The sequence below is a fragment of the Hemibagrus wyckioides genome, linkage group LG05 (genome assembly GCF_019097595.1).
Source record: "Hemibagrus wyckioides isolate EC202008001 linkage group LG05, SWU_Hwy_1.0, whole genome shotgun sequence".
Taxonomy (NCBI): Eukaryota; Metazoa; Chordata; class Actinopteri; order Siluriformes; family Bagridae; genus Hemibagrus; species Hemibagrus wyckioides.
In genome coordinates, this window is record NC_080714.1 from 28,650,432 (window position 1) to 28,677,039 (window position 26,608).

General features: G+C 41.8%; 3 protein-coding genes across 6 annotated transcripts; 1 reads left to right on the forward strand and 2 right to left on the reverse strand.

The window, feature by feature from the left end:
• The first annotated feature begins 5,100 nt into the window (after window positions 1-5,100).
• On the forward strand, window positions 5,101-15,978 carry tpk2 (thiamin pyrophosphokinase 2). Of its 3 annotated transcripts, XM_058388838.1 has the most exons (8): window positions 5,101-5,290; window positions 5,833-6,071; window positions 13,012-13,075; window positions 13,218-13,348; window positions 13,479-13,597; window positions 13,877-14,009; window positions 14,719-14,815; window positions 15,764-15,978. In XM_058388838.1, the coding sequence occupies exons 1-8, from the start codon at window positions 5,215-5,217 to the stop codon at window positions 15,808-15,810; spliced, it is 906 nt and encodes a 301-aa protein (XP_058244821.1). In that variant the 5' UTR covers window positions 5,101-5,214; the 3' UTR covers window positions 15,811-15,978. The 3 variants fall into 3 exon arrangements, 2 of the variants coding, with proteins under 2 accessions (XP_058244821.1, XP_058244822.1); XM_058388839.1 differs by lacking the exons at window positions 14,719-14,815; window positions 15,764-15,978 and adding an exon at window positions 14,162-14,324; XR_009204534.1 differs by lacking the exons at window positions 13,218-13,348; window positions 13,479-13,597 and having other exon boundaries at window positions 14,162-14,815; window positions 15,764-15,815.
• On the reverse strand, window positions 15,869-20,591 carry rhoaa (ras homolog gene family, member Aa). Of its 2 annotated transcripts, XM_058388841.1 has the most exons (6): window positions 20,432-20,535; window positions 20,056-20,211; window positions 18,237-18,392; window positions 18,018-18,138; window positions 17,091-17,221; window positions 15,869-16,993 (listed from the first exon to the last, which is right to left on the reverse strand). In XM_058388841.1, exons 3-6 carry the CDS (start codon window positions 18,390-18,392, stop codon window positions 16,820-16,822), a joined length of 582 nt encoding a protein of 193 aa, XP_058244824.1. In that variant the 5' UTR covers window positions 20,056-20,211; window positions 20,432-20,535; the 3' UTR covers window positions 15,869-16,819. The 2 variants fall into 2 exon arrangements, with proteins under 2 accessions (XP_058244824.1, XP_058244823.1); XM_058388840.1 differs by lacking the exon at window positions 20,056-20,211 and having other exon boundaries at window positions 20,432-20,591.
• Window positions 20,592-20,908: 317 nt separating this feature from the next.
• ndufb11 (NADH:ubiquinone oxidoreductase subunit B11) lies at window positions 20,909-25,878 on the reverse strand. Its single transcript, XM_058388842.1, has 3 exons — window positions 25,623-25,878; window positions 24,370-24,500; window positions 20,909-21,137 (listed from the first exon to the last, which is right to left on the reverse strand). Exons 1-3 carry the CDS (start codon window positions 25,809-25,811, stop codon window positions 21,008-21,010), a joined length of 450 nt encoding a protein of 149 aa, XP_058244825.1. The 5' UTR covers window positions 25,812-25,878; the 3' UTR covers window positions 20,909-21,007.
• Between the last annotated feature and the right edge of the window lie 730 nt (window positions 25,879-26,608).

Consider the following 26,608-nt stretch of genomic DNA (forward strand, 5'->3'; position numbering starts at 1 on the left):
TGTAAGTAGTGCGTGTAAGTAGTGTGTGTAAGTAGTGTGTGTAAGTAGTGTGTGTAAGTAGTGTGTGTAAGTAGTGTGTGTAAGTAGTGTGTGTAAGTAGTGTGTGTAAGTAGTGTGTGTGAGTAGTGCGTGTAAGTAGTGTGTGTAAGTAGTGTGTGTGAGTAGTGCATGTAAGTAGTGTGTGTAAGTAGTGTGTGTAAGTAGTGTGTAAGTAGTGTGTAAGTAGTGCGTGTAAGTAGTGTGTAAGTAGTGCGTGTAAGTAGTGTGTGTAAGTAGTGTGTGTAAGTAGTGTGTAAGTAGTGTGTGTAAGTAGTGTGTAAGTAGTGTGTAAGTAGTGTGTGTGAGTAGTGTGTGTAAGTAGTGCGTGTAAGTAGTGTGTGTAAGTAGTGTGTGTAAGTAGTGTGTGTAAGTAGTGTGTAAGTAGTGTGTGTAAGTAGTGTGTGTAAGTAGTGTGTAAGTAGTGTGTGTAAGTAGTGTGTGTGAGTAGTGTGTGTAAGTAGTGTGTGTAAGTAGTGCGTGTAAGTAGTGTGTAAGTAGTGCGTGTAAGTAGTGTGTGTAAGCAGTGTGTGTGAGTAGTGCATGTAAGTAGTGTGTGTAAGTAGTGTGTGTAAGTAGTGTGTAAGTAGTGCGTGTAAGTAGTGTGTAAGTAGTGTGTGTAAGTAGTGTGTGTAAGTAGTGTGTAAGTAGTGTGTGTAAGTAGTGTGTGTGAGTAGTGTGTGTAAGTAGTGTGTGTAAGTAGTGTGTAAGTAGTGTGTGTAAGTAGTGTGTAAGTAGTGCGTGTGAGTAGTGTGTGTAAGTAGTGCGTGTGAGTAGTGTGTGTAAGTAGTGTGTGTAAGTAGTGTGTAAGTAGTGTGTGTAAGTAGTGTGTAAGTAGTGCGTGTGAGTAGTGTGTGTAAGTAGTGCGTGTAAGTAGTGTGTGTAAGTAGTGTGTAAGTAGTGTGTAAGTAGTGTGTGTAAGTAGTGTGTGTAAGTAGTGTGTAAGTAGTGTGTGTAAGTAGTGTGTAAGTAGTGCGTGTGAGTAGTGTGTGTAAGTAGTGTGTAAGTAGTGTGTGTAAGTAGTGTGTAAGTAGTGTGTGTAAGTAGTGTGTGTAAGTAGTGTGTAAGTAGTGTGTGTAAGTAGTGTGTAAGTAGTGTGTGTAAGTAGTGTGTGTAAGTAGTGTGTAAGTAGTGTGTGTAAGTAGTGTGTGTAAGTAGTGTGTGTAAGTAGTGTGTAAGTAGTGTGTGTAAGTAGTGTGTAAGTAGTGTGTGTAAGTAGTGTGTGTAAGTAGTGTGTAAGTAGTGTGTGTAAGTAGTGTGTAAGTAGTGTGTGTAAGTAGTGTGTAAGTAGTGTGTAAGTAGTGTGTGTAAGTAGTGTGTAAGTAGTGTGTAAGTAGTGTGTGTAAGTAGTGTGTGTAAGTAGTGTGTAAGTAGTGTGTGTAAGTAGTGTGTAAGTAGTGTGTGTAAGTAGTGTGTGTAAGTAGTGTGTAAGTAGTGTGTGTAAGTAGTGTGTAAGTAGTGTGTGTAAGTAGTGTGTGTAAGTAGTGTGTGTAAGTAGTGTGTAAGTAGTGTGTGTAAGTAGTGTGTGTGAGTAGTGTGTGTAAGTAGTGTGTGTAAGTAGTGTGTAAGTAGTGTGTGTAAGTAGTGTGTGTAAGTAGTGTGTAAGTAGTGTGTAAGTAGTGTGTGTAAGTAGTGTGTGTAAGTAGTGTGTAAGTAGTGTGTGTGAGTATTGTGTGTAAGTAGTGTGTGTGAGTAGTGCATGTAAGTAGTGTGTGTAAGTAGTGTGTAAGTAGTGTGTGTGAGTAGTGCATGTAAGTAGTGTGTGTAAGTAGTGTGTAAGTAGTGTGTATGAGTAGTGTGTGTAAGTAGTGCATGTAAGTAGTGCGTGTAAGTAGTGTGTAAGTAGTGTGTGTGAGTAGTGTGTAAGTAGTGTGTGTAAGTAGTGTGTAAGTAGTGTGTAAGTAGTGTGTAAGTAGTGTGTGTAAGTAGTGTGTGTAAGTAGTGTGTAAGTAGTGTGTGTAAGTAGTGTGTGTAAGTAGTGTGTAAGTAGTGTGTGTAAGTAGTGTGTAAGTAGTGTGTGTAAGTAGTGTGTAAGTAGTGTGTAAGTAGTGTGTGTAAGTAGTGTGTGTAAGTAGTGCGTGTGAGTAGTGTGTGTGAGTAGTGTGTGTAAGTAGTGTGTGTAAGTAGTGTGTGTAAGTAGTGTGTGTAAGTAGTGTGTGTAAGTAGTGCGTGTAAGTAGTGTGTGAGTAGTGTGTGTAAGTAGTGTGTGTAAGTAGTGTGTAAGTAGTGTGTGTAAGTAGTGTGTGTAAGTAGTGTGTGTAAGTAGTGTGTGTAAGTAGTGTGTAAGTAGTGTGTGTAAGTAGTGTGTAAGTAGTGTGTGTAAGTAGTGTGTGTACTCAGATAAATAAGAAGCTTGGACATATGTTGTGTTACTGTAGCAGTGAGGTCAGAATTATAACCTCAGACGTAACTACTACAGACTCCAGACGTGGCGTGAGAGTTATGCATTATGGGTGGAGTCTGTCTGAAACAGAGGCGTGTCTCTGATCTCGGTTCTGATCTCTGCACATGGTTCTTGCCTGATTTCAGCCCAAGTGAGGAGCAGTGTAGAGTCCAGTGCCGCTGAAGGACACTGTGATGTCACAGTTCAGTCATTAGTAACGTTATATTTTTTTCCTCACGGTGAGAACGTCGGACAAAACGAATCTCAATCAGAAACTCGACTCGTCTTCAGGAATGAACTGTTTCCTGGAAGAAATTACAAATAAAGTTTTTTTCTAGTCAGAGCGAAGCGTGTCAAAGGAACACAAACACTGGAGTTTGTCTGATAGTCTGATCAAACAGATTACATCAGATCTCAGAACCTGGATTTACACAGCAGCACAAAATACATCAGAATAACTCACATCTGGAACATCACCTGCTGTTCTCTGTGCTGCTGAATAATGAGTGTGGAAGCCGCTGGGTTTATGAACCCGGTGATTAATGTGATCATCACAAGCAGGATTGATCGTGCAGTAAATCAGTGATACACTCCTAATAAATATATATTTCAGTATTCACCATTTTATTTTTAAATTATCTGCTGCTTTTATCTTACATCATAATTCATCTGCCTGCATAGAAACACACCAATCAGCCATAACATTATGACCACCTGCCTACATTAATATTATGTTGGTCCACCTTTTGCTGCCAAAACAGCCCTGACCCGTCCTGCACTGTGTATTCTGACCCCTTTCTATCAGAACCAGTATTAACTTCTTCAGCAATTTGATCAACAGTAGCTCGTCTGTTGGATCGGATCACACGGGCCAGCCTTCACTCCCCACGTGTATCAATGAGCCTTGACCACCCATGACCCTGTCACTGGTTCATCACTGTTCCTTCCTTGGACCACTTTTGATAGATACTGACCACTGCAGACCGGGAACAAACTCACTCAAATCCTTACACTTGTCCATTTTCCCTGCTTCTAACACATCAACTTTGAGGACAAAATGTTCACTTGCTGCCTAATATATCCCACCCACTAACAGGTACCATGATGAGTCAGTATTTTCTATCCCTATAATGTGAACCTGGAGCTCAGAAAATGTACTTAATCAGTGAAACTTCTCTGTGTGAACACTGAGGTAGGATTTAGATTAACGCTCAATACATAAATCAACTAGAGCATTTTACCAGAGCGACTGACGTTTATCTCATTTAAACAGCTGAGAAGTTGAGGGTTAGGGGCCTTGTCCAGGGGCCCAGCAGTGGTCTCACACCAGTCTGATCAGTAGTCCAACACCTCGGCCACTGAGCGTCCACTTCCCACAGATCATAGGGAAGTATTCAGGATTCAGCAGATAATTAGCTGATTCATTTCTTTGTAGATGCTGAAGGTATCTTTGCTCATGTTAGCAAGCGAGTTGTTTGCTATAGTGGATGTTATTTGCCGCCTGATTCAGTTCCTGTTGTTCAATTCCAAAATAAGACGGTTAAATACGGAACCAGAAGTCTTTTTAAAAACGCGTCAAACAGTCTCCAGCAGCTTCCTGTCTGTCTTTAAGGTATTCTCGAAATGTGTCTAAAAACACAACATTAAACACCTGTAATAAACATGACTGGGACATTTTTAACCGCAGAAGTGCACTTGGGACGCGACGCTGGAGAGTCGGAGGGTTTGGGTTGAGCGTGTAGGCGACTCCTCACATCACACCACACCACACTGTTTGTCTGTTTTGTTCATGACCAAGTGCGAATCACAGGCTCCAGGGTTCATACTGACACACACACACACACACACACACACACACGCACACACATACACCTACACCTGATGGAGCCAGACATGTCAGAAATACGGCTGAACTCACGCAAGGACAGATTTTCACTGCCAAAGTAAACACAGTGGATTGTGGAGGAGTTCAAACCTCAAACACACACACACACGTACACACACACACACACACAACATCATTTTCAGTTAGGTCGTAATCCATTTTGGGGATATTTTCATATACTTTTTTTGACCCGCAGCAGTGAATGTTTCTGTAAAATGTGGAAGGAGTCTCCAGTGTTCGGAACAGGACCCTATAAGGCTGGACGTTTTGGTTTTCAGACACAGGACTCACACACACACAGACACACACACACACACACACAGACACACACACACACCCTGTGTTTTCATCTCCAAGAGAAAGAAAAACAAGAGACTGATGAAGGGAAAACTGCTTGATAAATGCTATAGCAAAAGTGATAACTGAAGATGTTACAGATGTTCCACAACACTAAATGCCTCGTAAACGGACACTTGCATGTCGGATTCATGTCATTTTCCACCTGTTGTTGGGGGAAAAACAGCTTGTACAGCTCCAGCTTCTGTTAGCATCTTAGTAAGCCAGCTAACTTCGAGGTGATGAATATTTTCCTCCTCAAACTGCAAACCTTACAGTGTTTTACTCAGTAATCGACCGTAACAGCAACACAAATACAAACAAGCTAGTCAATAAGAATTTTATTTTAAAATATAATACTTGTTTCTACAGTTTACTTGTGATTCCAGCATCAGGCAGATTATTTTTGTCGCTTTTTCCGCCACCTAGTGGTCGCGCCTGTCACTGCAGCTGTATTGCAAATGGCGTCCCCGGTGAGTTAATGGAGTTTTCAGTGCTGGCGCTAAAACTATCGCTCTTTAAGAGACTTCTTATCATCATTATATCAGTGTAAAGATTAGAGAAACGCCTGACGATGAGCACGACGTTGTTTTCATGGTCGGAAAAAATGCTGCAGCTTCTCCGCCGGATGAACAGCTTTTATTTAGCAGGTCTGTAGCTGTGGTGGTGTTTTAACGTTTCACTGCAGCGCCGCATATCCTGCATGTACCCGTACTTCCGGTTTCTGTCAGAGCCTGTAGGTATATTTATTTCGTGTTGTAAATGTAATATCCAATGAAATAAATAGACAACCAGAAAAATAAACAATAAAAACCCACACACAATGTCGGGATGTAAAACCACACCGAATTATCCTTGATTACCTTGTTCATTAAATTCCACGAACCAGGCAACACGAAACGTTTTTTATATATCCGGTGTTATTTTCATACCAGTCCGAGTGAAATAACAGTTAAAGTTTGTTATTTATTTATTTATTTATTTTATTTTTTATTTATTCATTCATTCATTCATTCATTCATTTAGACCACTTTGAGATTGAGTGAATATTATTTGTCCTAGCCAGACGTGTTTGTTTTTAAATTAGGCGCTGTTATTCATGAACATTTTTAGCTAAAAACGTAGAACGGGATTCGATCTTGATCTTTTCTGTCTCAGTTCTTTTATCTTTGGGTGTGGTTTGGTTTTGCAGGTTCTAGTCTAGAGAAATGTCTCCGGTTCGAGGTAGCAGGTCAGCAGGTGGGCTGGGTCCGGCCGGGCGTGGCCTCAGTGCTGCAGCGTTACCCGGAGGTATTCTGTACAGTAGGGGGCGCTTTAGAGCTCTGCCCCACGCTGGACTCGTATGAGCGCAGGACACGAGCGGTGGAGATCGTGCTGCAGGCACTCAGAGAGGAGGCGGAGTTTACGTGTCTAAAGGGGTGGAGAAATGAGGTGGGACTTGTCAGATCCTTCATCTTTGAGCTGCAACATTTTAATATCTAAGATTATCTTCACAACTAATTTCAGATGTTCTTCCTAATACACGCTGTTCCTCATCATCTGAGACCTTCTCTGTAATCTAACAGTGTTAGCTAAAATGTGTTGTGTAATCTACACTGATCTTCATTTCTAATCTGAGATGCTGTAGGTTATCTGAGATGGTCTTTGTGTTGTACACTGTTCCTCAAGATCTGAGAGGTTCTTAATATTCCATAATGTAATCTGAGATGGTCTTTGAGATATGAACTGTTTGTCATAATCTGAGATGTTCTCAATAATCTGAGACGTTCTCAATCTGAGATGTTCTCTGTAATATGAGATGCTCTCTATAATCGGAGACATTCTCTATAATCTGAGACGTTCTCAATAATCTGAGACGTTCTCTGTAATCTGAGACATTTCCTAGTATCTTAGGTGTTCTCTATAATCTGGAGACATACTCTTTGTAATCTGAGACATTCTCTATAATCTGAGTCATTTTCTGTAATATGAGACTTTCTCTATAATCTGAGAATTTCTCTATAATCTGAGACTTTCTCTATAATCTGAGACATTCTCTATAATCTGAGACTTTCTCTATAATCTGAGACATTCTCCATAATCTGAGACTTTCTCAATAATCTGAGACATTCTAGATAATCTGAGATATTCTCTGTAATCTGAAACTTTCTCTATAATCTGAGACGTTCTCTATAATCGTAGATGTTCTCTATAATCGTAGATGTTCTCTGTAATCTGAGATGTTCTCCGTAATCTGAGATGTTCTCCATAATCTGAGACGTTCTCTATTATCTGAGACATTCTGTATAATCTGAGACATTCTCTATAATCTGAGACGTTCTCTATAATCTGAGACATTCTCTATAATCTGAGACATTCTGTATAATTCAATTCAATTTATTTTGTATAGCGCCTTTTACAATGAACATTGTCTCAAAGCAGCTTTACAAAAGAAGAAAACAGAGAAAGGGGAGGGGAAAATGAAAAATAATAATAAAAAATAACTAATTAACTAGAAATAAGAATAAATTATTAAATTCTATAATTAGACTATTTTATCCCTAATGAGAAGCCTGTGGCAACGGTGGCAAGGAAAAACTCCCTGGGATGGAAAGGAAGAAACCTTGGGAACCCATCCTCATTTGGGTGACACTAAACAGAAAATAATGTAACTGTAGCTGATTAATGTCCTTTCTACAACAGCAATCAATGACCCATGAGGAACTATTAGGTCAGTGTAGTTTCTAAGGTCATTATAGACACTAATTCTTTGCTGTCACGGGCTGACAGATGAAATGGCAGATCTGTGATGGTGTGAAAGTCCCCAAGTGGCTCTGTCCATGGCTGTCTCCTGGTCCACACAGATCCATCCACAGCATCAGTGGGCACCATCAAGCGGCGAGACTCCGACCAGGGGTAGGGCAGTGGTCACAATGGAAACTGGCAAACATTGGGAGCTCAGGAGTGGGGTGTATAGCTCCACAGAGAAGGTAGAGAGAGAAAGAGAAAGATATTAAGTTTCTGATCATGTGATGCTTAAAGACAAAGTAGAATTATGTGTAAAGTGCAGGCAGGGACTACGGAAAGACTAGCTATGACATCATAACTAAAAGGGAGAGCCAGAAGGTCACAGACATGAAGGCTTCCCGGGACATAAAGCATCCAACCACTTCACAGTCAGCAAACCTGAGCGACTTGAGAGGGTGGTAAGATGACAGCATCCAACACATCCCAGTCACCAAACACTCTATGACCATGAACCTTCCAGATCTGCTCCTTTACCTAAGAAAACTATACATTAAAAGCTCGACTAAACAAATGTGTCTTCAGCCTAGACTTAAACATTGAGACTGTGTCTGAATCCCGAACACTAATTGGAAGGCTGTTCCATAACTTTGGGGCTTTGAAAGAGAAAGCTCCGCCCCCTTCTGTAGCCTTTGCTACTTGAGGTACTACCAAGTAACCAGCACCCTTTGATCGGAGTAGGCGTGGCGGATCATAAAAGACTAAAAGATCGCTCAAGTACTGCAGCGCGAGACCATTTAGTGCTTTATAGGTCAGTAACAGTATTTTATAATCAATGCGAAATTTGACTGGGAGCCAATGTAGTGTGGCTAAAATAGGAGTGATGTGTTCATATCTCCTGATTCTAGTTAGGACTCAGTTAGTTGCTGCATTCTGGACTAACTGGAGCTTGTTCCTGCTCCTACTGGAACATCCAGACAGTAAGACATTACAATAATCCAACCTAGAGGTAACAAAAGCATGAACTAGTTAATCTGCATCATGAAGCGACAACATATTTCTTATCTTAGCGATATTCCTAAGATGGAAGAAGGCTACCCGAGTGATATTATCTACATGAGCTTCGAATGAAAGACCAGAATCAATAATCACACCAAGATCTTTTACTGCTGGACAAGATGAAACCAAAAGACCATCCACCATTACTCTGTAATCAGAAAGCTCACTTCTAACTGCCTGTGGTCCTAGTACAAGCACCTCTGTCTTGTCCGAATTAAGCAGGAGGAAGTCAGTGGCCATCCAGTGTCTAATGTCCTTTACGCATTCTTCTATCTTAATAAGCTGGTGTCTCTCATCTGATTTAGCTGAAACATATAGCTGTGTGTCATCTGCATAACAGTGGAAGTTAATACCATGTTTACGAATAATTGCACTAAGGGGTAACATATATAGGGAGAAAAGCAGTGGGCCTAAGACAGAACCTTGTGGAACACCGAACATAACCTTGGTATGCATGGAGAAGTCACCATCTAGATCTACAAACTGATAACGGTCAGTCAAATAAGACCTGAGCCAGGAGAGGGCTTTTCCCTTAACACCAACAACATGTTCAAGTCTATCAAGTAGAACAGTGTGGTCAATGGTGTCAAAAGCTGCACTAAGATCCAGTAACACCAGTAGGGAGACACAACCCTGATCAGAAGCCAGTAACAGGTCATTGACCACTTTAACCAGTGCTGTCTCTGTGCTATGATGAGGCCTAAATCCTGACTGATACATTTCATAAATGTTATTTCTATGCAGGTCTGAACAGAACTGCTGTGCTACAGCCTTTTCTAGGATCTTGGAGATAAAGGGCAGGTTTGATATCGGTCTATAGTTAGACAGCTGACAGGGGTCGAGGTCCGGTTTTTTAATCAAGGGTTTGATAACTGCTAGCTTAAAAGATTTAGGCACATAGCCCGTGCTTAGAGAAGAATTAATTACTTTTAGAAGGGGTTCAGTAGCTACTGGTAATATCTGTTTAAGGAAAGATGTGGGTAAAGGATCTAGGATGCAGGTAGAAGATTTTGAAGAAGAAATTAGTGAAATTAGATCAGGCTCTTGAAGTGGAGTGAAGCACTCTAAGATCTGATCAGAAATAGCTATATTTTCTAAAGGATAATCTATCAAATAATATAGTTTTAAATTAATAGTCTGAATTTTTTGCCTGATATTGTCAATTTTTTCATTGAAAAAATTCATGAAGTCATTGCTGCTAAATGTAGATGGTGTGCGCTTTTCTACAGTGGTTTTACTCCTAGTTAGTTTTGCTACAGTGCTAAATAAAAATTTAGGATTGTTTTTGTTATCTTCGATTAGGGCAGAGAGATACGCTGATCTAGCAGCACTAAGAGAATTTTTGTATCTCAGAAGGCTTTCCTTCCACGCAATCTGGAATACTGCCAATTTAATTTGACGCCATTTACGCTCTAGTTTCCTAGCTGATTGTTTTAAAGCTCATGTGTGGTCGTTGTACCAGGGTGCTAGTTTCTTGTCTTTAATTTTTTTCCTTTTAAGTGGAGCTACAGTGTCTAGGGTGTTCCCGAAATAATGACTCCAAGTAATCAGTCGCCTGGTCAAGTTCTGTAGGGTCAGAAGGTGAACCAATCATGTGTGATAATTCTGGGAGACTATCGGTAAATCTCTCTGCAGTAGCAGACGTAAATGTACGCTTCATACGGTAATGTGGCAAGTTGCACATCTCGTGACTAAGACTCATTCTAAATGAAACTAGATCATGATCTGAGATAGCTTCCGACTGTGGAAGAGTGACTATGTTTCTATATTTAATCCGAATGTAAAAGTGAGATCCAGAGTGTGACCTCCATTATGAGTGTGTCCTATTACATGTTGATTAACACCTAATGAATCTAAGATGGACACACCTGCTGCTCTCAGAGGGTCTTCTGGCTTATCAAAATGAATGTTGAAGTCTCCTACTATTAATGCTTTGTCTAAAGAAACAACAAGGTTTGAAGTAAAATCTCCAAATTCATTGAGGAATTCAGAGTATGGCCCTGGGGGTCTGTAAATAACAATTAGTGGAATTGACTCTGTGAACTTATTATCTGTAGCTGCATACGTTAGGTTAGTATAAAGAACTTTGAATGTGTTGAACTGATGTCTGGGTTTTTGTGTGGCGCTTAGCTTATTATCATGAATAACTGCGACACCTCCTCCCCTGCCTGTTAGACGCGGTTGATGTATATAGCTATAGCCAGGCGGACAAGCTTCATTTAATGCTACGTACTCGTTTTGTTTAAGCCATGTTTCTGTTAAACGAAGAACGCTGAACTCCTGATCAATAATCAGTTCATTAATTATAAGTGTTTTAGTTGACAGAGATCTTATATTTAACAGTCCTAGCTTCAGATCAAAGGTGCAGGCTGTGCATTCACTATCATCTAGTTTTATGTTAATCAGGTTACTAAAACAAATTTTCTGATTGTTAAAACATTTTCGTTTGGTTCGGGGAACAGACACAGTCTCAATGTTATGAACCCTGAGTGACGACTCTTTGCAGCCAGCAGACGGTGGGATTAACCTGCTTGTCTGCTCCCTGGCCCTGGCCCTGGATTGTCACTGATGAACTAGATCTGCTCTAAGACTATGTGCTATGCTGCAAGAAATGAGAGCAGTACCCTCCCGAGTGGGATGGACACCGTCCCGTCCTAACAGGCCAGCCTTGCCCTCAAAAGAACCCCAATTGTCTATGAAGCCCACATTGTTTTCGGAGCACCACCTGGACATCCAGCAGTTCGGCGACCGTAACCTGCTGTAAGCTACATTGCCACGCCGCATTGGGATGGGGCCAGAGCATACTACGGCATCAGACATCGCCTTCGCTAATTTACACACCTCTACAACATTACTCTTAGTAACCTCAGACTGACGAAGGCGTATATCATTAGCTCCTACATGGAAAACTATCTTGGAGAACCTGTGCTTGCCTAGGACCCTAAGATTACCTGCAATGTCCGGCGCCCTGGCTCCCGGAATACACCTAACCTGTGCTGCTGGAGCCCCTAAAGGCCTAGCTAATTTCACATGCCTTAAAATTGAGTCTCCTATAACCAGAGCTCTTTCAGGTTTCTCAGCGGGTGCTTCACTGAGGAGAGCAAACCTGTTGGTAAAGATTTAGCAAACGAAACCTGACAGAGTAAGAAATTTAGGTGAAAGAGAAAAAGAAACAGGCGATATAAACTTTGAATGAAAAACACCAACACAGGCAAGAACTAATAATCTGAGACGTCCTCTGTAGTCTGAGACATTGTCTATAATCTGAGATGTTCTCTGTAATCTGAGATGTTTTCTGTAATCTGAGACGTTTTCTGTAATCTGAGACGTTTTCTGTAATCTGAGACTTTCTTTATAATCTGAGACTTTCTCTGTAATCTGAAATGTTCTCTATAATCGTAGATGTTCTCTGTAATCGTAGATGTTCTCTATAATCTCAGACATTCTCTACAATCTGAGACATTCTCTTTAATCTGAGACATTTTAGATAATCTGAGATATTCTCTGTAATCTGAGACGTTCTCTATAATCTGAAACTTTCTCTACAATCTGAGATGTTCTCTGTAATCTGAGATGTTCTCCATAATCTGAGACGTTCTCTATAATCTGAGATGTTCTCAATAATTTGAGACATTCTCAATAATCTGAGATGTTATCCATAATCTGAGACATTCTCAATAATCTGAGATTTTCTCCATAATCTGAGACATTCTCCATAATCTGAGACGTTCTCTATTATCTGAGATGTTCTTTATAATCCGAGACATTCTCTATAATCTGAGACATTCTCTGTAATATGAGATGTTCTCCATAATCTGAGACGTTCTCTATAATCTGAGATGTTCTCAATAATTTGAGACATTCTCAATAATCTGAGATGTTATCCATAATCTGAGACATTCTCAATAATCTGAGATTTTCTCCGTAATCTGAGACGTTCTCTATTATCTGAGATGTTCTTTATAATCTGAGACGTTCTCTGTAATCTGAGACGTTCTCTATAATCTGAGACATTCTCTGTAATCTGAAATGTTCTCTATAATCGTAGATGTTCTCTGTAATCTGAGACATTCTCTACAATCTGAGACATTCTCTATAATCTGAGACTTTCTCAATAATCTGAGACATTCTAGATAATCTGAGATATTCTCTGTAATCTCAGACATTCTCTATAATCTGAAACTTTCTCTATAATCTGAGACGTTCTCTATAATCTGAGATGTTCTCTATAATCGTAGATGTTCTCTATAATCTGAGATGTTCTCAATAATCTGAGACATTCTCAATAATCTGAGACATTCTCAATAATCTGAGATGTTCTCCATAATCTGAGACATTCTCAATAATCTGAGATGTTCTCCATAATCTGAGACATTCTATATAATCTGACACTTTCTCTATAATCTGAGACATTCTCTATAATCGAAGATGTTCTCTGTAATCTGAGAGGTTCTTTACAGTTTTCCACAATATGAAATATTCTTTAAAATGTTCAACGTTTAATCGATTCTCTCGAGTGTAAACTGTACAGTTCAGGAATTATGATGTTTCTGCATTGCTTCTTCTGTTGTTTGTTTTTTATCTGTAGAAGTATGCGGTGATGCCGAGGTTCTGCGACCCTCCGCTGATGCACATGGAGAGAGCAGCGACAAGTACGTCTTCATACATCACACACTCTGAGCTCCTCACCGCGTGATAATGCTAACACACTCATATCCTAATAGTGTGAACTCATCACATGTTCGTGGGAGGTTTTTATTTGCGTTCCTCTGTTTTGCGCATGTAATGACGCAGGTCTGTTCGGAGTGAAGCGATACGGCGTCCACATTAACGGATTCAGTCGAGGCAGAGACGGGAAGCTGAGCATGTGGCTCAGCAGGAGATCCAACACTAAACAGACTTATCCTGGAAAACTGGACAACCTGGTACACACCATGACCATATATAATTAGCGTGAGATTTAATTAATCAAATCCCAATACAAGATGATGGCATGAGATTAGCATGAGATTGATGAATTGTTAGAGTTGAAACTCTGTGTGTGTGTGTGTGTAGGCAGCAGGGGGTCTAGCGTCCGGCTGCAGTGTTAAACACACACTAGTGAAAGAGTGTGAGGAGGAAGCGTGTATCCCTCCATCACTGGCGCAGAGAGCGCGACCCGTAGGAACCATCAGGTGGATCATCCTAGTCTTCTGACATCACTTCCTGTTTCTGTTAAGATTTAAAATCAGTGATGTCAGCGAGCTTCAGTATAATATCACATGCTCAGCTTTTTTTGTTCAGTGCTTCAGTAAGACGAACTAGTCATCAGATGAGTGGATGTGTCCTAGTGTCTCTGTAACCATGACAACAGATATGATGGATTAGATCCTTTGTTTACTTGAAGCTGTATGATCAGGCAGCTCGGTTCTCAGGGTTCTCTAGATGTTTCATATCACGCTTGTGCTCTTCAGCTACACGTATGAGGATGACGAGGGCGTGTTCCCCGAGTGCCAGTTCGTCTATGATTTGGAGCTCTCGAGCGATTTCAAGCCTCAGATCGGAGACGGAGAAGTGCAGGAGTTTTATTTCTACCCCATCGATAAGGTAAAAGGATCGACTGTGTAATGCAACACATGGTCAAAAGTATGTCCCCCCCAACCATCACTTCCATATGTGTGTGTTAGTTGGTCATCTCTTTCCAGATTTATTCTCCTCTCTTTACTGCTCTAATCAGCTCCACTCTTATCTTCTGGAAGGTTCTCCACTAGATGTTGGATTGTGTCTGTGGGGATTAGTCATCATTCAGCTACAAGAGCATTAGTGAGATCAGACTCTGATGTCGGGATGTTGAAGGAGACTCCAGTTCCAGTTCATCCCAGTGGGGTTGAGTCAGAGTCAGGGCTCTGTGCAGGACACTCCAGATCTTCCACTTTCTCCAATCTTCACCTCCTCACCCTGTCTTCATGGAGCTCAGGGGCTTTGTGGTCATGTTGGAACAGGGTTTGGGAATCTTAAGTCCAGTGAAGGGAAATTATGAGATATTCTATACAGCTGTGTGCTTCAGACTTTGATGGCCAGGGATGCACATACTTTTGGCCATATAGTGTACATACCACATGTTATGTATGATAGGAACCGTAACATATCAGAACAAGTACATTAATTAGGAATAAAGCTGTACAGTCAGAGCTGCTTTCTGATTGGTCACTTTCTGACCAATCAGAAGCAGTCAAGACTGAAACCTGTGCTTCATTACCCAGCTCACACAGTGCTTATATGAGGACAGTGTGTGTGTGTGTGTGTGTGTGTGTAGGTGAAGGAACTGATCGTAAGTGAGGAGTTTAAGCCGAATTGCGCCATGGTGGTGCTGGATTTCCTCATCAGACACTCTGTCATAGAACCCGACTCAGGTGTGTTACACACTTTAAACAGTCTCTAAATATGTGTGTGTGTTTCAATTAAACTCCCCCACCTCCCAATGTGAAACTAATCCCGTCTGAACAGACCCTTTTTGTGTCAACGTCACGATTGCGTCACAGCGCTAGCGGGAAGCAAAACAAAGGGAAAACTGGAGGTGGCCAGTACAAACCGGTACTGAATCCAGCTTCACGAGGAACGTGAACGTCATCTTGTTGTGTTGTTGTGTGACAGAATGGATGGATTACTGGGTCCAATTTGAAGTTTTATCGCATACCTATTAAAAAAGCCCTAACGACAGCTGTGGTCAAACTCAATAAAACGAGCGGACTGGACAGAAACGGTCATCACAAATGCTGGCGTTTCAGCACACTTACCATACCAGATAAAGTTAAAGAGACTAGTGTTTATTGTTGGTGTGGTTTCATGTCTGAATATTTCTTATGCATGTCCACCTCATCAGAAACTGGGGAACAAGTTCAATGATTTCTCATAAAGCTAACTTTTTAGCGTGCAAGTTATCTAACTGGACTAAACAAAGGAAACTGTTTGGGTCATCTCTCTTTCTACAGTTGCCAGAAGCACTCAGTTAGGTGTAGATGTCAGGTCACCCAACCTGAGGTCATCCTGTCACATCGTGTATCCACTGAGTGAGCATGTACAGGTTACATTTTCTCGATTAACATTCGTGGTCCTGGACAGTGAGTGACCTAACATAGTCAGATAAATTGGGAGTTTGACCAGTCATTGTTTAAAAACAAACTAACAAAACTTGATAACTACTGCTTGTAAAGCGGTCAGGGAAATCTTTCTGCCTCCACCTAAGCTCCGCCCACAATAAAACGTCACAATGCTTATTAACAGAAAAAGGGACTATAGGGCTTTAGACAGCGATATGATACAGATCGTATTTGACGTCGTTCTGCACTTTTCTCTTTCAGAGTCGTATTATCAGGAGTTTGTCGCCGGGCTGCACCGATCCTTATAGAAAACGGACGACTTTCTCGTACCGAGAAAACACAACCATCAGACTGAAGGAAACGTGACAGAGTTACACAACCTTTTATTCTCCATCTGCTTTTTCCTATACAAAAGATCACTAATGTGTCAAAGCTTTTTATTTTCTAATAACAAAATACAGAATCCCTCTCCAGAACTCACTTGTTTTATAGCCTGAAATTAAACTCTGAAAAGAAAAATCTTTTTAACTAAATTAAAACCTTTTTTTTTTAATGAATAAAAAGAAATGCAGAAAAAAGCCAGCAGAATGTCATATAGCTGTTAAAGCACACAGCACAGACAGGAAGTAGAAAAAAATAACCCAACAACACCGGAAAATATATTTATATTTATATATAATATAATATAATATAAAACTCTGAGACGCGCCGTCATTATAGCTGAACAGTGACGGATGCTGCACATCTGGAACCGCAGGTCCGAGTCGTGTTCAGTGGAAGGTCCCGAGCTCGAATGGACCTGAAACAGCTTTTTCAAAACGTTACAGTACGTAATGGAGCATATAAAAAGTGAGGCGTTAGTATTGTTACTGTGTAAATGTGGAGCCGTTCGACTCCGGATCACTGAGTGGACTTCAGAGTGTGAGAGACTACAGCACTGATCATGATAACCACCACTACAGTGTGTGTGTGTGTGTGTGTGTGAAATGAGCGGTTCCCTTACTTAAATAAACCACATGATTCCATAGACAGCTGATGGAAACACATGACTGCTCAGGCTGGAGGTCATTGCTATGGGAACAGTGTGTGTCACTGGGGAAAACGGCTCAATCCCTTTTACATTGTTACCCCTCTCTCTCTCTCTCTTTGGGTCCTTTGGCCTGCTTTAGTAAATGACTTGCCCCCCAGGTGCTCATCTCTAACCCCTAGGGTCTCTCTGTATCCCCACTCTTCCCTCACTTCTACATCACTTCTACATCTGTGGCCTGTATAACTGCCCCTCCCTCCCCCACTCCCTCATTATTCCCTCATCCTCCTTTATAGGAGATCGCAAGCGTTCTTCTTGCTACGTTTCTTGGCCTGCAGCGCTGCCCTGGTGGCCATTTCAAACACCTCCCTCACGCCGTCTTTAGTTTTGGCAGAACACTCAAGGTAACCGGCAGCGTTGATGCGATTGGCCATGTCTTTGCCCTCTTCTGCTTTAACAGGCTCCTGTTTACAAAAATAAAAAATACAGCTGAATAAATCCAGCACAGCAAATCTCGCCATAAGTAACAGACTCATCGCTGTATCACTGATCCATAATGACCTGTTTCATCTTGGCCAGCTCCCTGCGTGTGTGTTCGTCATTCCGAAGGTCCTTCTTGTTTCCCACCAGGATGATGGGGACGTTGGGACAGAAGTGCTTCACCTCTGGGGTCCATTTCTCTGGAATGTTCTCTAGAGGAAAAAATGCCAGAAGTACAAATAAACACTAATCCAGTAGTCTGAGCTTGGGTTTAACCTCGAGTGAGAAATTAGTGGACTGAAACTAACCAAGACTTAGAACTCTAATGACTAGGACTAACAACTGGAGAACCAGAGCCCTGAAGATGGAGACTGATAAGATTTAGGGTCATAAATTCCATCTCCATCTCGCCATTATCTCTATCTGCATCAAGACTCTGTTCTGGCACTGGGGTGGTGCCGGTGCTGGTATACAACTCGGTTCAGCACTGATCAGAACCCTGAAGACTGGGACTAGCTAAGACAAAAAGACATATAAAGACTGGACCAAACTCACAATCAGAAAGGACCCTGGGACCCATGACCAACAGAGTCAGACTTAAAGACTGGTACATACTAAATTAAAGCATCAAATGCTGGAACTAAAATTGAACAAGACTAAAGACAGTCAGAATACCAAAGACGGGGATTAGACCAGGAGGTGAATCCTAACCAACAATCAGAGCCTCAGAGACTGGGAATAACCAAAGATTAGAACTCCAAGGACTCGGACTAAGTGAGAGTGAAATATTAAAGACTAGGACTAAACATGTGCTTGGTCAAGGTAGGGCCAAGTGATCTCTTGCGAAATGGGCAAGTGGGACTGTGTGACCTCCAGAGACTGGAACTGACCAAGAGTCTTCAAGACAACAATTAACCATTATAGTGATACACTTCTTAATCAAACTCTTGTGTTAAGTGTGTAAAATTCCAGACAGAGTTTATGGTCAGTTGTGTTTGATGAACTCACCCAGACTGTCAGGGCTGTCGATGGAGAAGCACATGAGGATGACATCAGTGTCAGGGTAGGAGAGTGGCCTCAGTCTGTCATAGTCTTCCTGTCCTGCCGTGTCCCACAGTGCCAGCTCCACCTAACACACACACACAACAGTGTGTTAATCACACACACAAACAAGCCAGTGTAACGCAGCGTGTTAATGTGAGTCTGGATGTCTGGGGAGAAACTCACCTGTTTACCGTCCACCTCAATGTCTGCCACGTAATTCTCGAAGACTGTGGGGACGTAGACTTCAGGAAACTGGTCCTTACTAAAAACGATGAGCAGACACGTCTTTCCACATGCTCCATCTCCCACAATCACCAACTTCTTACGAATCGCTGCCATCTGAACGTCGGGGAAAAGCCACTTAGTGAAAGACTGTCCAGTAATAATGTCCAGTAATAATAAACACTGCTTAAGAGTTTTTATGTCAAAGTCTTTCTCAAACATATATTTCTAAAAAAGAAGAAGAACTTGAGAAACATTTGCAGAATCTCCACTTTCATACCTTACGCAATCCATTTCTGCTTTAATTTCAACCACCAGCTTGTGTGTTTCCGAATGATCAATTAACACCAGGACATTTTAAACTGGATTATCGTACAGTCTGAACAGGACAATGTTCCTGGAAAATTAAACCTGGAAACTTTTAGAACCTTCGGGCTCAGCTAGCTAAATGTTTGGTGAATATTATTGATGAATAAAATTGCAAGCGTTGCAATACACTGAGACTAAAAATCCCTTTCATGACAAGCTGTGAAATATTTAAGCAGATTAATTAGCAGGTTCACTATATTACCAAAAGTTTTGGGACACCCCTCTAAATCATTGAATTCAGGTGTTGTTTTTCAGGGGTTGGGCTCGGCCCCTTACTTCCAGTAAAAAGGAACTCTTAATGCTTCAGCTTCATACCAAGACGTTTTGGACAATTTCATGCTCTTTGTGGGAACAGTTTGGGGATGACCCCTTCCTGTTCCAACATGACTGCACACCAGTGACCAAAGCAAGGTCCATAAAGACATGGATGACAGAGTCTGGTGTGGAGGAACTTGACTGGCCTGCACAGAGTCCTGACCTCAACCCCATAGAACACCTTTGGGATGAAATAGAGCAGAGACTGTGAGCCATGGCAAAAGTTTTGGGACGTCTGCCTTTACATGCACATGAATGTAATATGGAGTTGCCCCGCCCTTTGCAGCTATAACAGCTTCAACTCTTCTGGGAAGGCTTTCCACAAGGTTTAGGAGTGTGTTTATGGGAATTTTTGACCGCTCCTCTAGAAGCACATTTGTGAGGTCAGGCACTGATGTTGGACGAGAAGGTCTGGCTCAAAGTCTCCACTCTCATTCATCCCAAAGGTGTTCTATGGGGTTGAGGTCAGGACTCTGTGCAGGCCAGTCAAGTTCCTCCACACCAGACTCTGTCATCCATGTCTTTATGGACCTTGCTTTGGTCACTGGTGTACAGTCATGTTGGAAGAGGAAGGGACCAGCTCCAAACTGTTCCCACAAAGAGCATGAAATTGTCCAAAATGTCTTGGTATGAAGCTGAAGCATTAAGAGTTCCTTTCACTGGAACTAAGGGGCCGAGCCCAACCCCTGAATTGGAGATTGAAGGGGTGTCCCAAAACTTTTGGCAATATAGTGTAGCTCTCCAGCTAGCTAATATTTGTGATATTAGGCTACATGGCTAGTTAAGGGGGCGTTCCTAATTTGCATATTCATAACTTCTGCCATTTTTTAATATGGGTAAAGGTGTAGAGCGGCTCCTAACACGCTTTTAAAACTTTCTGAGAAATTAAATAACAAATTTAACTATTTCTTATTTGAATTCAGATCGTTTTCATTCTAAAAAAATCTTTAAAAGTTTTTTTGTAGCCAGTTTAACACAGCATCAACTTTCTCTTTTGCCTTAGCTAAAATAACCGAAGGATGTGACTTATAGATCATTTAATCATCGATAAACTATTTTTTAATCCTAAATTTAAAGTGATTTCATCTGGACTCACTTTCTTTACTTTGTTTCCGTCATCACGATAAGCTCCGTTGTTTTCTTTCCCACCCGTATTAAGAAATCCCGCCTTCTAGAGCTCGGATTGGCCAAAACCTCAAGAGCTGCTCATCATTGGACAGTTCAACTCTCGAAGATGAAGCACTAGCCAATCCTAAAACAATATGCTGGATTGAAGAAAATATGGGTGGGATATAAAATAATGCCAACTAGCTTCCTTGCTAGTTACGGCATTTGTTATTTTATTTAAAAGTGTAGGATGTGTCGATAGTTTGTCGGATGTAGCGAGCGCGAGATTATATTCAGGCTGTCTGTGGAGATTAATCCGAGAAGTTTAGAATAGAAGGAAATGTATTTTAAGAGAAAATTCATACCGTTTTGCTTTCGAACGTCCTCCCTCTTTCTTTTCCTGCTCGCGACCCAAAGACCCCACCCCCTCGGAACAGCTCGGTTCCTTCCTGACCAATCAGAGCAGAGATACCTCTACAGGGAACCCCATACCGGAAGTACGAAAAAGGAACATAGAAATTGGAAATTTATTTATGATATTTTATGCATAAAATTGGATTGATTAAGGAATAAATTATGGATTTTTTTGTTTTAATTCCATGTTAAATATGATGAAAGGTATCAGTATAATCATTAATTTATTTAATACTTTTTTACGATTTTAAGTTGATTAAAGGTATCCTTTGCAGCAGATGAAGCTAAAAACTAAAAACAAAATACAATCTAAAACATGAATTAATTTATTAATATTAAAATTAAGGAATAATTAGAAGCATGTAAAACTTAGTTTGTATGATGTAATACAGGAGGATTTTAATTTAAAGCTAAATAAAAGATGGACATGGAGTAATACGGTTTTATTGTGATATTTTACTAGAAGTAAATGTACAATCGAACACAAATGAAGAGGAAACTGGGCGGGGCAGGTGGCGAGGCGTGTTCTACTCGTCTGAGGATGAAGGGAGGACGATCTTGCTTGGGTCGTAGTAGTTTTCATTGATCAGAGGCAGACCCTGAGCCTCTCTCTGTACGATGAGCCGCTCAGCTTCCCGTCGAGCCCACTGCCTCATACTGAGGAAAAACCACACGGGAAACAGGAGGAGAGAGGTTCATACAGACAAAATTACATTACAGACCATCATTACAGACCAAAATCCATCAATCAATCCACCCCTCCACCCACCGACCCATCCATCCACCCATCGATCCATCCGTCCGTCTCTGTTTATCTGTCTGTCCATCTGCCCACCCATCTATCTCTGTCTGTCTATCCATCCATCCAACCCACCTATCTATCTATCTATCTATCTATCTATCTATCTATCTATCTATCTATCTATCTATCCATCCCTCCCTCCCTCCCTCTGCCCATCTAGCTATCCATCTATTCATCCACCCATCCATCCATCTACCTGTCCATCCATCCCTCTGTCCGTCTATCTCTCTATTCGTCCATCCATCCATCCATCCATCCATCCATCCATCCATCTACCTATCTGTCTGTCTGTCCGTCCATCCATCCATCTATCTATCCCTCCGTCTGCCCATCTAGCTATCCATCTATTCATCCATCCATCCATCTATCTGTCTGTCCATCCGTCTATCTATCCCTCCGTCTGCCCATCTAGCTATCCATCTATTCGTCCGTCCATCTATCTATCCCTCTGTCTGCCCATCTAGCTATCCATCTATTCATCCACCCACCCATCCATCCATCCATCTATCTATCCCTCCGTCTGCCCATCTAGCTATCCATCTATTCATCCACCCATCCATCCATCTATCTATCCCTCCGTCTGCCCATCTAGCTATCCATCTATTCATCCACCCATCCATCCATCCACCTACCTATCTGTCTGTCCGTCCATCGGTCTATCTACCTATCTGTCTGTCCATCCATCCATCCATCCGTCTATCCATCTATCTATCTATCTACACTATATTGCCAAAAGTATTCTCTCACCTGCCTTGACTCATATGAACTTAAGTGACATCCCATTCCTAATCCATAGGGTTCAATATGACGTCGGTCCACCCTTTGCAGCTATAACAGCTTCAACTCTTCTGGGAAGGCTGTCCACAAGGTTTAGGAGTGTGTTTATGGGAATTTTTGACCATTCTTCCAGAAGCGCATTTGTGAGGTCACACACTGATGTTGGACGAGAAGGCCTGGCTCTCAGTCTCCGCTCTAATTCATCCCAAAGGTGTTCTATCGGGTTGAGGTCAGGACTCTGTACAGGCCAGTCAAGTTCATCCACACCAGACTCTGTCATCCATGTCTTTATGGACCTTGCTTTGGTCACTGGTACACAGTCATGTTGGAAGAGGAAGGGGCCAGCTCCAAACTGTTCCCACAAAGTTGGGAGCATGGAATTGTCCAAAATGTCTTGGTATGCTGAAGCATTCAGAGTTCCTTTCACTGGAACTAAGGGGCCAAGCCCAGCTCCTGAAAAACAACCCCACACCATAATCCCCCCTCCACCAAACTTTACACTTGGCACAATGCAGTCAGACAAGTACCGTTCTCCTGGCAACCGCCAAACCCAGACTCGTCCATCAGATTGCCAGATGGAGAAGCGCGATTCGTCACTCCAGAGAACGCGTCTCCACTGCTCTAGAGTCCAGTGGCGGCGTGCTTTACACCACTGCATCCGACGCTTTGCATTGCACTTGGTGATGTATGGCTTGGATGCAGCTGCTCGGCCATGGAAACCCATTCCATGAAGCTCTCTGCGCACTGTTCTTGAGCTAATCTGAAGGCTACATGAAGTTTGGAGGTCTGTAGCGATGGACTCTGCAGAAAGTCGGCGACCTCTTCGCACTATGCGCCTCAGCATCCGCTGACCCCGCTCCGTCAGTTTACGTGGCCTACCACTTCGTGGCTGAGTTGCTGTCGTTCCCAAACACTTCCACGTTCTTATAATACAGCTGACAGTTGACTGTGGAATATTTAGGAGCGAGGAAATTTCACGGCTGGATTTGTTGCACAGGTGGCATCCTATCACAGTTCCACGCTGGAATTCACTGAGCTCCTGAGAGCGACCCATTCTTTCACAAATGTTTGTAAAAACAGTCTGCATGCCTAGGTGCTTGATTTTATACACCTGTGGCCATGGAAGTGATTGGAACACCTGATTCTGATTATTTGGATGGGTGAGAGAATACTTTTGGCAATATAGTGTATCTGTGTATCTGTCCATCTATCCATCCATCTATCCATCCAATCATCCACCTATCTGTCCGTCCATCCGTTCGTCTATCTATCTATCTATCTATCTATCTATCTATCTATCTATCTATCTATCTCTGTCCACCCATCCATCCATCTATCTGTCTGTCCATCTCTCCACCCATCCATCCATCCATCCACCTATCTGTCCGTCCGTCTATCTGTCTATCTATCTACCTATCTATTCGTCCACCCATCCATCCATCCGTCCATCCATCCGTCTATCTATCTATCCATCTATTCGTCCATCCACCTATCTCTGTCCACCCATCCATCCACCTATCTGTCCGTCCGTCTATCTATCTATCTCTGTCCACCCATCCATCCGTCTATCTATCTATCCATCTATTCGTCCATCCACCTATCTGTCCGTCCGTCTATCTCTGTCTATCTATCTACCTATCTATTCATCCACCCATCCATCCATCCATCCGTCTATCTATCTATCCATCTATTCGTCCATCCACCTATCTCTGTCCACCCATCCATCCACCTATCTGTCCGTCCGTCCGTCTATCTATCTATCTCCGTCCACCCATCCATCCATCCATCCATCCGTCCATCCATCTATCCATCTATTCGTCCATCCACCTATCTGTCCGTCCATCCATCCATCCACCCATCCATCTATCTGTCCATCCACCCATCCATCTACCTATCTGTCTATCTATCTATCCATCCACCTATCTGTCCGTCCATCCATCTATCTATTCGTCCATCCATCCATCTACCTATCTGTCTATCTATCCATCCATCCACCTATCTGTCCGTCCATCCACCCATCCATCTACCTATCTGTCTATCTATCCATCCATCCACCTATCTGTCCGTCCACCCATCCATCCATCTACCTATCTGTCCATCCATCCACCCATCTATCTATTCGTTCACCCATTGATCCATCTACCTATCTGTCCATCCAACCTTCAGGTCTGATTTTCTGTCAAATTTTCCTCTAGTTACAGATATCCTTTAAAAAAGGAAAAACACGAAAGTTTCACAAAATGAACCAATAATCCAGCAGCAGCTGAAGATTGTGTGTGGAAGACCTCTCTGAGTCTCCTGTTTCCTCACCCGTGATCCGGTAAATAGTGGATGAATGTTCCCCCCACGACAATGGCCATGGAAATGCCGAAGAAAAAAGCCAGCCTCATGTTCCACTCATCTACGAACGGGTCGTCCGAGAAGCCATGGTAATCTGGGTTCTGTAAATAAAGAGGACACGCATTAAAGTATTGGCACCGCAGTAATCCAGTCCGAGTTTGTTCTCAGTGACGATCTCAGTGTCGACTCTCCACACAGCTGTGACCTTCAAGTGGATCTGCTGATACTCTGCATCTTCTTTTAAAGCTGTGCAACACTTTAGATCCAACTGACCAGTAAGTGACCGATCTGATCGGAGCATAAAGCAAAGTTTTTTGGGAGAAATTCAGCCTCTCCTGGTTACACTGCTAAAAAATTATTTGCTTATAGAATTGTTTTAATCCTGTAAAACATTCAGCTCTGCCTCTGAGACGTTTCTCTTCTCTTGGCTGTTAAAGGTGGTTTTGCTCTTTCTGCTCCTTGAGGACAGTTATCGGTGGGAGGAGTAATCTAATCCAGTTGATATAAATGGATCTGATCAAAGACACAAAATATAATCCACAGAAATCTTATGTCATTAAACTGTCCCCTGGTTAAAAATATCCAACAGCCAATCAAGGAACTCGATGAAGTCCATCTTCTGAAATACGACGGATTTAGCAGCAAAAATGATTAAAAGATGATTTAAACTACTGTGATACCCACAGAGCTGATACTGGAGACTCCTTACACACACACACACACACACACCCCTCCTTACAGATCAGTGGGGTTTTTGTCGTTAATATTAGCGAGTGAGCGGTTACTATAGAAACATTAAAGTATTAGAGCAAGTGAATTCATTAGAAACGAAGTAGTCATGTACGCATGCGCTACTGTTGAAGAGAATGGAGCAACACCTTCTGACCAATCAGCGTCCAGGATTCCGCAGCAGCGTGCTGTTCATCATAAACAACGTCACATTTAATCACACCAAAAATGTTAACAGTGATATAAAAAGGTGCCATTATCATGAAAGAAACAGTTAAAAGTTCTTGAATAAAGAAGTCTAATGTCTGCTGAAACTTAGGTGCAAATGTTTTGCCCCCCACCCTCCATACTTCATGTCGCCTGCATAGTGAGACACAATGACGTCACGCAGGACGGACCTCGACTGTCCATCTACCTGCAGTTTAAGCTCACTTTAGCTGACCCTTAACTGGCCGTGATGGTGGTCAGAGTTGTTTACGTCTCCGGTAACGCACCTTGTCGAACGGGTTGACCTCTGCGTGTCCGTGGCTGTCGTCCGCGTGCGCCGCTGGCTGCAGGTCCGTCACGCTCGCGGCTCCGGCGGCGCTGGAAGTGCGGCTCTGAGTCACCGAGCGCCGCAAATGGGCCGTATTTATCCGAGCCCGGCACAGACCGGACCAAACCCGGCTCAGCTGAGATGCCATTTTGCTGTAGCCGTCTACTTGAGGACAGCAGAGTCTGTTCCGGATGTTAAATAGTCACGACTTCCGGATCAGACAAAAGAAAAGTCCGTTACCATTCAACTGATGTGCAAGATTTGAAAGAGCTTTCAAAGATAAAATTCTTATTTAAGATACACTTAAGAAAAATATTTTTAAAAGTATTTATTTTTTAACCAACGTGTACTGCTTTATTCTGCATCCGTTTAAATGATCCGTTTATTATTATCACTAAAATATCACACACATAAGAATGAAACACGCCTAAGATTGTTAAGTGTAAATTATTACGTATAGTATAATATATATATATATATATATATATATATATATTAATATTATATAATTATTGGAAGAGGTAGAAGCTGAATATTCTGTAACGTATAGTATTATAGTATAGTATAGTATAGTATAGTATAAATGACGCCCATTTCAGATTGTAGCGTGGTATTAATGTGATACAACGCTGTAAATAATACCTGATAAGAAAATTATGATAAATAAAATATTTTTGGACATAAAATAATAAAATGTATTCGTTTACAACAGCGCTGTTCTGCACATGCGCAGTGTGGCCGATGATAGAGTAGGAGGAGTTCTGGATAGCGTCAGCGACAAGTGTCTTTATTTAAGTTCTTTTTTTTTTTCAACAATAACGTTAGTTAAATACTTAAAAAAACAATGTTTCTGGGGAATCGTTCACTTCAATGAAGGCCGTGTTTATATATCTAACATTTTTATTTTTATCTTTCGTGATTTCAAGGTTGCCATAGTTACCATGT